We start from the raw sequence: 10,117 nt of genomic DNA, 5'->3' as shown, positions 1-10,117 counted from the left end.
CGCACGCCACGGCCTCTTCCGCTTGGACCGGCGCCACACGCACCACTCCTCCTAACCTCCTACGACTCGATCAACACAGCAGTCCGGGCGCAACAAACATGCGTACGTCCTACACCTAGAACTCAACTCGATTGACATGGCAACAACCTTGCCAATCTACTGGGCCTGGGCTTGAATGAACACACCGATCAAGCCGGACACCAACACGACGCAACCTTGGAGACGAACGCACGAGACGCCTACGTGGCTTTTCAATATAGCCTTGAGACTGACAGCAACAAGGCAATTTCGTCTTAATGCAAAATGCAAAAGAAGATTGCAACAAGAATGCAACGACAGTAGAAGAAAACTCCTGCTCCGGCAGGCTTAGCTCTCTCCGATTCTGTACGTACGTCATTTGCTAAATTACATAGCAAATGACGAGGTGAGATTATAGACTGGATTGTTTTAACATCGTTGTACAGCCTTTATTATCTTTATTATCTTGCGTACACAAGTATATGCTGGGGTGCGTCCCTCCTCAGGGGCGACACGGGCGGACCCCAACCCTAGCACCGCCACTCCATCTCCCTCCATCCTCCCATCTTGCTGCCGTCAGAGCTGGCCTGCTGGAAGCTCGTGCGACCATTAGGAGGGCAGCAGCGGGGCGGAATCGCCAGATTTGGGCTTGGGCTGGAGTCACTTGGATCTGAAAGGCTCAGCCTAAGCTGCGGTGGTGGTGGCGCTCAGCAACGGCCACGGTGTGGGTGCGGCGGCCTCCGGTGGTCCCGTGCTTGGACGGAGCGGTCTTGGAGAGGGCCTATAGTTGCATCATGTGGGTAAGGAGGCGGCGTGGAGCCGTGTGCGCCCCTAAGGAGCCAACACGGCCGGATCCGATGGTGGCGCCCCTAGCTTTGCTGGGCTACTCCGGTGTGGTACATCATCGGAAGACAACACAAGCAACTTCTTTGGTTTGCTGGCTCGGCGGTAAAGGTTATGTGCGCGGGTGGAGCAACGAGGCGAAGTTGATTTGCAGCGGCGGCATAGCTCTTTGATGGGGACCGTGGGAAGCGGGGCAACATTGCTCTCCATTCTGATGGCGATAAAAGAAACAGATCCGTGACATGGAAAACTGTGGCGGACGTGGTGAGGCCCCCGCGCGCAGTGATTCATCGAGGTGATGAGAACGAGGTGAAGTCCAACGGCGGGTGTGGCGAGGCCTCCTCGTGTTTTGTGTTATCGTGGTGGTGACTGCGAGGCAGTCCGCAAGAGGTCCGGATCTGGTGGTATCACTCTGTTGCGTGGAGTGTGTTGTTGCAGTGGCACTAAGGTGAAAGGTCCCGCATGGTAGTGGCCTTCTTGATGCGGTGTGGTCTGTTTCTCTCAGATTCCTGTTGACACGAGATCACGCCTAGAGGTTTCGACGACTACATGGACGTGAAAATGTTGGTGGTATGCATATGTAATCACAATATTTTTTTTTACAATAGATTGTACATCTACTTACAGTAACTCAAGTAATCCGTGTAGGAGTTATTCCCTATAACAGTTCTTTTGCTACTGATACTGCAAAACCCACCCTAACACAAGTATGCGGGCCCTTCAAGAAACTGACTGACTGATGGTCCATCAAGACAGCTAGAATAATGCTCCACCGTGTCATTTGTCTGATAGTTTTTTCTCTTGCTCCTTTGGCCATAACACTCTTAATTATACTCTTGTCAGTTATAAGACCCTATACTAAATTCTTCTCATAGGTTGCTCGACAGCCATGACGGCAGGCACCCTGCAACATTCGGAGAGAAAACATAAGCAACCACGTTAAAACGCCATGAAAAATTCGAAATTCAGACTGCAGGATTCAGAAACTAGCTAGCTTGCTCACATGAGACTGGGAAGCTGAAGCACAGGCCGGGCTTGCCGGCGGCGGCCGGCAGCTGCTGCGGCTGCGGCTGCCCGTGCTCGGCGACGAGGATGTAGACGAGGCCCATCACTCCGGTGTGCTGCTGGTGGCTGCTGTATTTGGACACCACGGTCAGGACCTCGCCGTCGCGCACCGTCACGGCGCCCGGCTTCGGGTAGCACGTCGACATGCCGACGATGTAGTCCGCCTCGTTCCCGGCCTCCTGGCCATCGCCGTAGGTTGCCGTCGATTCGCACAGCAGCCGGCCGTCCTGCGTGACAGAGTCCAGTGCATGCAGTTCATCAGCATCCAGGCTAGCAACTAACTGTTTCAGATCCATTGTTCGTTACTTGCTACTTGGATTGTGCAAAGTTTCAGACGATGATAAATACTGAGCTCTGCAGCAGAGAAATGCAAAGAGATCGATCGAATTCGTGGTGGCAGCTACCTCGCCGTGCAGAGAAGCGGCGATGCCACCCGAATGCAGGTGCGCGACGCCGAACACGATGTCGCCTCCCCGCGGCAGGATCTGCTTGGCCACCTGAACATGGACGCAGTCGTTCTTGGCCCGGTTCTCTGAGCTGCATTCCTCGACCAGGTACTCAACCTGCACAAACAGACGTCTCGCCAAAATCATAAACCATCTCGAGTCTGATCGCACATTTCTCGATCAACATCTGAAACAGGTCGGCATATGAAGCTTTTAGTCCTTGCTGCATATGCATTACCCTGCAAGCAGTCTCGGTTTTCCCCTCGAGCAGAGCTCTGTCAGTGACATCGAAGATGTAGATCTTCACCGGCAAGACCGCGTCGCTCCAGTCTTGCCACACCACGGTGTACCGCAGGAATACCTTCCTCGCCTCGACATCGACGAACCCTTCCTCGACCTTGCACCGGGTCTCATCGTAGCAGCAGAGCAGCCCGCCGGCGTAGTCGTCGGCGATGCGGCGGCCGAACTCGTCCACCGTCAGGTTGTACAGGTCGCACCTGCACTCGGTGCATCCGAGCTTGTCGACGGCGCCGCGCGTGTCGATGGCGTGCACGTTGACCAGCCACCTCTCCTCGTACCCCTCCGGCGCCGCCGCCGGGTCGCCGATCTCGATGCCGTAGGGGTCAGGCACCCACGTCGCCGTGTGCCGGGTCTCGGACCCGAGCCCGTAGTACTGCCCCAGCGTCTGGCTGCACACGCCGGAGTTCCGATGCCGGATCATCTTGGAGCGGTTCCGCGCCTCGCCGGCGGCGCCGTCCTTGGGGGCGTAGTAGGGCTCCACGAGCCAGTGGTGGAGGTAGGTCTCGTGGAGCGGGACGGGGACGCCGTGGTCGTCGACGACCTCGGCGTTGAAGCTCTTGAGCGCGAGGTGGCCGCGGGGGAAGGCGATGTCGTGGTACCACTTGTTGGAGACGGAGCCGGGGCGCAGGAAGATGGGCGGCGACAGGAACGTCTGGGACTTGAGCAGCTGGCCTCGCACGCTGAGCGCCTCCGATGGAAGTGTGGCGGCTGCAGATATGAGAGTGACGAGCAGCGGAAGGAACGCAGACATCTTCATCTTGTCACCCCTGCGCTACTACCTGCAAAAATTTGAATGAACTGAATCAGGAAAACGGATTAGAACAAGCAAACGGAGTCGAGAACTATTTGAATTGTTCTGCTGGATTAGAAGAGCACACTTCAAACAGCGCTTCCATTTGTGCTAAAGACCAGTCCGATTTTCGCGATGAAACTACAGTTTTGCATTTACAGTGCCCAAGGACGACAAATTTCCCTGCATATCAATCTAGAGTGCTCAGAACCACAAGACAGAAGATAAAACAAGCGGTTCCCACTATGCCATTTCTTTATTCTTCGTTTTTTAATGGAAAAAATAGGACTTTACTGTTCAGAATCAGCTCGATGTCATCCATTTTTAACCTTATCGCTCCTACTAAGGACAGATGCCCTGTGTACCTACGCTCAACTAATCCGTGTAGAAATTGCAGAAACTAGGGTGGAAAATTCAGAAACCAAGAGGATGAGAAAGGCAAGACTAGGAGCAAAGGCAATAATGGATATTCCACAAGAAGTGAACAGGTAGCACAAGAAGAAAGCAGATATCCGAAAGGCAGGTCTAATTTTTCTGAACCAATCGCTCGCAGTCGCAGAAAATACCAAACCAATCCACCGGACAGGATATACGCAGGTAGCGTGGGAGGAGATCGATCCTACGTACCCCTAGCGAGGACATGGGGAAGGAAGGGGGGGAAGCGGAGGTGCAACCGACGAGCTAGCTGCAGGGAGGAAGAGGACGACGGAGCAGAGCGTACCAGGCTGAAGGCAGCCGATCGAGCTGAGGAGCGAGGAGGGCCGGAAGCTGCGCGGCGCGGACAGATCTTATACGAATCCGCGGAGGGGGTTGGGGTTGGGGCGCTCGCTGACGACAGCGCTTGCGTCTCTGGTGCGGTGGCGAGGGCCGGGGAGTACTCCGCCGTAGGAAGAGGGGATATGAACGCGGCCTCGGCGTTCAGCCGTTCACACGGCGTTCTAGAAGGAGGCGATGGGGATTTGGGTTGGGATCGGGGTTCTGATCCTGACACGTCATTCAGGCTGTGCTGCGCTGTATATCCCGTGGAATGTTCACGTTCTAAGTATTAAATATAGTATAATTATAAAATTAATTGTATAAATGAAGGTCTCGCGACATGAATCTATGAAACCTAATTAATTCATGATTTAACCATGTTACAACAAATATGTGTTAATCATGGATTAATTAGGCTCAATAAATTCATCTCGTGAATTAACCACGACTTATGCAATTAGTCTTATAATTAGTTCACGTTTAGTTTTTCTAATTGGTATCAAACATCCGATATGACCAACATCCCCGTACGTTTGCTGGTTGGTCAAATGATACAGTAGTAGAAAAAAAAAGAGAGAGAAAAAGCCTACCCTGAATGAAGCGGCCAATAATAATGTGTTAATCCATCGGCCACCTTTTTTATTAGCAACTTGGTTGGAACTTTTTTTTCATCGAAAACGCAATCTATTGCACATCTTTATATTAATATAGTAGAATTTGATGGATTACGACGCGATGCTGTGGCGTGCACACTTAAACTGTAAGAGATATTGCACGGTGATTACAATCACAATAAAGAACTAGCTACCAAGGTTTACTGCCCCTGCAGCAACCCAAACTCAGCTTCCCTCATGATCTTCAGCAGTAAGTAGTCCATCTGTGAGCTTTCACAGCAGTAACTTGGTTGGAACTTGGGGTTGGGATTTTATATCTTATTAGAGGGTACGTAGATGGCTTATGCCTACCGCCGCCGATGGTAGAGGATGGTCAATGAGCGGTGGAGATGAACTTGGGGTTGGGATTATGGTATGCTTACATCTTAGTGTAATGTAAAAAAGGATTAGCCAATATTCATGTGCGTTGCAACAGGTAATCGCACGATCCTACCTAATAAACACGGAATAGACTCATTTTATAAATAAATTGATTTATGATCCACATCAACTATTTCTAAAATAGACTTCAAATTTATGTACAAACCAGACTGACAGGTGACAAGTACTTGATCTCACGGCGGGTGAGGCAAGGGCCCGTTTGACTCCAGGATGTTAAAGTTTAGCACTTGTCACATTAGATGTTTGGATACTAATTAGAAGTAGTAAATATAGGCTAATTACAAAATTAATTGGACAGACGGAGTCTAATTCACGAGGCAAATCTATTAAGCCTAATTAGTTCATGATTTGACAATGTGGTGCTACAGTAGCCATTTGCTAATGATAGATTAATTAGTTTTAATAGATTCGTCTCGCGAATTAGCACAGGGGTTTTGCAATTAGTTTTATAATTAGCTCATGTTTAGTTCTCCTAATTAGCATTCAAACATCCGAGGTGACACGGCTAAAGTTTAGCACCTGGTATCCAAACACCACCTTCAATAGGCAAGGCAACAGCAGATGATGACAGCCTGACAGGCGATGTGTCATGGAATTTATACTCATCTGCAGGAACAGGAGGAGATCAGGTGTTTGAATCCTGGAGCTAAAGTTTAATCCGTGTCACATCTAATATTCGAAGGCTAATTAGAAGGACTAAATATGAGTTAATTATGAAACTAATTACACAAAGGGTTAAATTTGCGATACGCATCTATTAAATCTAATTAATTTATGATTACCACATGTTTATTGTAGCATCACATTGTCAAATCATGGACTAATTAGACTTAATAGATTCGTCTCGCCGTTTAGCCTCCATTTGTGCAATGGGATTTGTAAATAGTCCATGTTTAATATTCCTAATTAGTATCTAAACATTCGATGTGACAGGGACTAAAGTTTAGCATGGGGATCCAGATACCCCGCTTCGCGAATGTTTAGATACTAATTAGAAGTATTAAACATATACTAATTATAAAAACAATTGCACAGCTGGAGGCTAATTCGCGAGACGAATCTATTAAATCTAATTAGTTCATGATTTGACAATGTGATGCTACAATAAACATGTGGTAATCATAAATTAATTAGATTTAATAGATGCGTATCGCAAATTAATCACTAATTATAATTAGCTCATGTTTAATTATCCGGATCCGAAATTTAATACGAACAAAGACTAAACTTTAGCGATCTAACTGGCACGGCTCCATCTCCTCCGTCGCTCTCCGACACGTTCAGCTCAGTCCCAATTATCGAGAATGCTGCTGATGAAGAGGAGAGGATTCAGAAGCTGCTGCCCCTGACGCGCAAGAGCAAGCGGGCCCAACATGAGCTACATTACACGTCGTCGTAGTGGGTTGGGCCGATATGGCTTGTGCAGTACATGCCTTCCAAGAATCCAAGTTCCAACCCGCTTTTATTTAGATGACCTTTTTGCAACCTGCTGAGAGAGCAGATGAACATGGCGAAGTTGAATTAGAGCAGATGAAACGCCGATTATAGTTTTACAATAAGCCAAGAATTTGCATCTCGCTGGCATGCCAAATGAGGTCGTCAAGATTAGTGCTGTTTTTGACCATCACAATCTCATGTTCCATTTCATTAGCCGCAATGTGCAAATTCCTTTCTCTTTTTTTTTCCTTCTCCTTTTGGGTTTGGTTTGTTCTAACTCTTTCAATTTCAGAAAGAACAAATTAAAGAATCCACCACAGAGAGCTGCACGCCACATTAATTTCCGTAACATTTCGATTGAGTAACACTAACACCGTTTTATTTCATAACAGAGCCAACAAGTACCATAGTAGCGACCTTACAATCTTATTTGTGCCGGCGACGTGCTTTTACCGCCATGCCTTGGCGAACGAACCAACGACGGAGCACGGCACCGGCCGCACAAGTGAGACCTGACACCAACACGAACACGTAGTACAAGTACCTTACCAGGGCTTTCTGAAACTTTCACTGATGCAGGTACCCCGACATCCATGGCGGGACGACGCACCCTGCAATTTGAATCAGATTTACAAGATGTTATAATAAGAACCCATGCAGATTCAAAAGTTCCACAGGGAGAAGAACAATCTCCAGAATGCGACAGAGGTTCAGAAACAGCTAAGCTAAGCTCACATGGGACCGGGAAGCTGAAGCACAGTGAGGACGACGGTCGCTGCTGCTTGGTGGGCGCCGGCAGCTCCTGCTCTTCGGCGACGAGGATGTAGAAGTGGCCCATCACCCCCGTGCGCCGCCGCTCGCCGGTGTAGTTGGACACCACGGTCAGCGCCTCGCCGTCGCGCACCTTCACGGTGCCCGGCTCCGGGTAGCACGACGACATGCCGACGACGTAGCCCGCCTCGTTCCCGGCCTCCTCACCATCGCCGTAGGTCGGCGTCGACCAGCACAGCAGCCGGCCGTCCTCGCCGTGCAGGGAAGTGCCGACGCCACCTGCGTGCTGGTGCCCGACGGCGTAGACGACGTCGCCTCCACGCGGCAGCACTTCCTTGGTCACCTTCACGTCGACGCAGTCGTTCCTCGCCCGGCTTTCTGGGCTGCATTCCTCGACGGTATACTCCAGCTGCAAAATAGATCAAACAGGCATCAGTATATACATATCTTTATCTCTACACAAGCCTCTTTTTTTCGTCCGTCCTGACAAGAGGGTCCCGCTTGTCACAGGGCTCCGTCCCTCTCCCTCCCGTCCGCCGCCTGCGCGCCTCCCTCCCGTCCCTTCTTCGGGAGGAGGAGGAGGGCGCCGAGGGCCGCGTCCTGGAGGCTTGGGAGCGCGCGTACGCGAACGACCGCTCGTGGGAGGCGCGGCAGGAGGACCAGTCGGGCCTCCTCCGCCCCATCGACACCAAGACCTAGCGAGAGAGAGAGAGAGAGAGAGAGGTGTGTGAATGGCGAGGCGAGGCGAGGCGAAGAAGGACGAGGAGGAGACAGCGAGTGTACCAAAACGAAAATATTCGCAACCAAGCGCTCGAAAAAATCCATCAATGGCGGCTCAGATCCCGCGCTGCCCGGCCACGCCGCAGACCCCGCCCCCACGGTCCCCAACCCCAACCCACCCGCCGCAGCAGCACCGGCGCCCGCCCAAGGGCGACGCGGCGGAGCGGGGAGAGGGGTGGCCCCGGGGAGGCTTGGATCCGAGGAGGGCCGCCGCTCGGGACCCGGGCCGGCGCCAACCGCGGCGCCCTTCCTCATCGCCGCCGTTTGGTCCCCAAGGGCCGGTGATGTGATCACTGGCCGCTGCGACTGGGGAAGGTGGCAGCAATGGTACTCCCTCCATCCCAAAATTGCAGGTTAGAGCGCTCGCCTCGCACGCGCCGCCGCCGCCCCCCGCACACAGTGACCTCACACTTAAACTAACGAGTGGATCTGGTCGGAGGCGGCGAGGTCGGCGAGGTTTTGTGCGGGGTCGGGAGGAAGCGGCGCTGGAGGAGACAGGCGGCAACAAACCGCGGGGCCACTCTCACCGCGTTTCGCTGTAAGGTTCATGAATCTTTGGGCCTTAACTATGTTGTTTATGGTCTGAGGGTGCACTACTGTTGGGCCGGGGATGGAAAATCCTATCCATCTTCCGAAAGATAGATAACTAATCATTTATAACCTAATAGTAGCCCAATAACAGGCTCACAATGGTCCAACAAACTATCTCAACATTATTTTACGTAAAAAATTGGTGAATGTAAAAAAATGTTGAGCAAAAAAATATATTGGTGAGTGAAAAAAATATTGGTAAGTGCAAAAAAGTTGGTGCATGTAAAAAATTGTTGAGAAATAATGTTGGTGAATGTATAAAAGTTAAACAAAAATATTGGTATATAAAAAAAATGTTAGTCAATATCGAGAAATGTTGATAACTTTTTAAAAAAATAATTGATGGATGCCAACAAAGTTGATAGATGTTAAAAAAATGTTGTACATGTGATATATGAGCTTTAAAGATAAGAAGATATATAGAAACCCTCGAAATTTTTTTGATGAGTTGGTGATTTACTTTTGGTGGCACTTTCCCACATCAAAAATTACAACCTCTACAAGTGGCATATCTCGTCCAGGAGTTCATCCAACAAGCTGAGGGAGGGCTAATGATTAGTGTTTTTGTTGGCTTGGTTTCTCCGCTCCTGGTGTTGCGGGCATATGGGCCTTGTAGTTGTTTTCTGTTTTGTCAACTTTTGTTTTGTTCGGCCCTGCGGTTTTTTTTGTCCTTTCCTTTTTGTCTGCGGAAACGCTACTGTCTGAAACGCTACTGTCCGAGCATTTGGACGCGTTGGATGTCGTTCCGCTCCCCTCCGCTTTCTATCCATTCCTACAGTTTTTTTTCCTATCCCCTTTCTTCTTCAACCTTCCACCCCGGTATCCTCCTCCTCCACTCCGGCGGCCTTGTCTCCCACCCGCGCCCCACGCCGACGTCTTCCTTGCCCACCTCGACGGCATCACGCTCCCCCACCCGGCGGCCTCGTCCCCCACCTGCACCCCACGCCGGAGTCCTCCTCCCCACCTCGACGGCGTCGCGCTCTTCCACCCCGGAGGCCTCGTCCACCACCCCGGCGGCACGTCTCACTTCTTTTATTCCACCGAGTGGCTAAAACATCCCGATAATCCTGAAACTCACCAAGCATTATTTGGTACCCAAACGTTGGTGGGTCCATAAAGGTTAGCCACAACATACTTAGGAACAGGAATGGTCCTAATGCTAGTTCGAGGGGAACCAATCACTCTGATAGCACAAGGCCTGGATAGTCTTTGCAAATTTACTGAAATCATAGAGGGAAAGGGTTGAAGTTGAGAGTGTTACATGT

General features: G+C 50.5%; 2 protein-coding genes across 4 annotated transcripts in view; both read right to left on the bottom strand.

The window, feature by feature from the left end:
* Positions 1-1,413: 1,413 nt before the first annotated feature.
* LOC101776668 lies at positions 1,414-4,350 on the bottom strand. 3 transcript variants are annotated; one of them, XM_004973981.3, is made up of 5 exons: positions 4,090-4,350; positions 2,611-3,451; positions 2,331-2,489; positions 1,865-2,153; positions 1,414-1,765 (listed from the first exon to the last, which is right to left on the bottom strand). In XM_004973981.3, the coding sequence occupies exons 2-5, from the start codon at positions 3,427-3,429 to the stop codon at positions 1,731-1,733; spliced, it is 1,302 nt and encodes a 433-aa protein (XP_004974038.1). In that variant the 5' UTR covers positions 3,430-3,451; positions 4,090-4,350; the 3' UTR covers positions 1,414-1,730. The 3 variants fall into 3 exon arrangements, with proteins under 3 accessions (XP_004974038.1, XP_004974037.1, XP_022683245.1); XM_004973980.3 differs by having other exon boundaries at positions 4,184-4,347; XM_022827510.1 differs by lacking the exon at positions 4,090-4,350 and adding an exon at positions 3,551-4,057.
* A 2,685-nt stretch (positions 4,351-7,035) lies between these two features.
* Positions 7,036-10,117, bottom strand: part of LOC101777764 — a 6,742-nt gene continuing 3,660 nt past the window's right edge. Inside the window, exons 2-3 of the mRNA XM_004973983.3 lie at positions 7,446-7,890; positions 7,036-7,321 (exon numbers count right to left, since the gene is read on the bottom strand). Of these exons, the coding sequence (XP_004974040.1) occupies positions 7,278-7,321; positions 7,446-7,890 (489 nt within the window). The 3' untranslated portion in view covers positions 7,036-7,277. The remainder of the gene's footprint in view (positions 7,322-7,445; positions 7,891-10,117) is intronic.

This window comes from Setaria italica, chromosome VI (assembly GCF_000263155.2).
Source record: "Setaria italica strain Yugu1 chromosome VI, Setaria_italica_v2.0, whole genome shotgun sequence".
Classification (NCBI taxonomy): domain Eukaryota; kingdom Viridiplantae; phylum Streptophyta; class Magnoliopsida; order Poales; family Poaceae; genus Setaria; species Setaria italica.
This window is presented reverse-complemented; position numbering and strand designations above follow the sequence as displayed.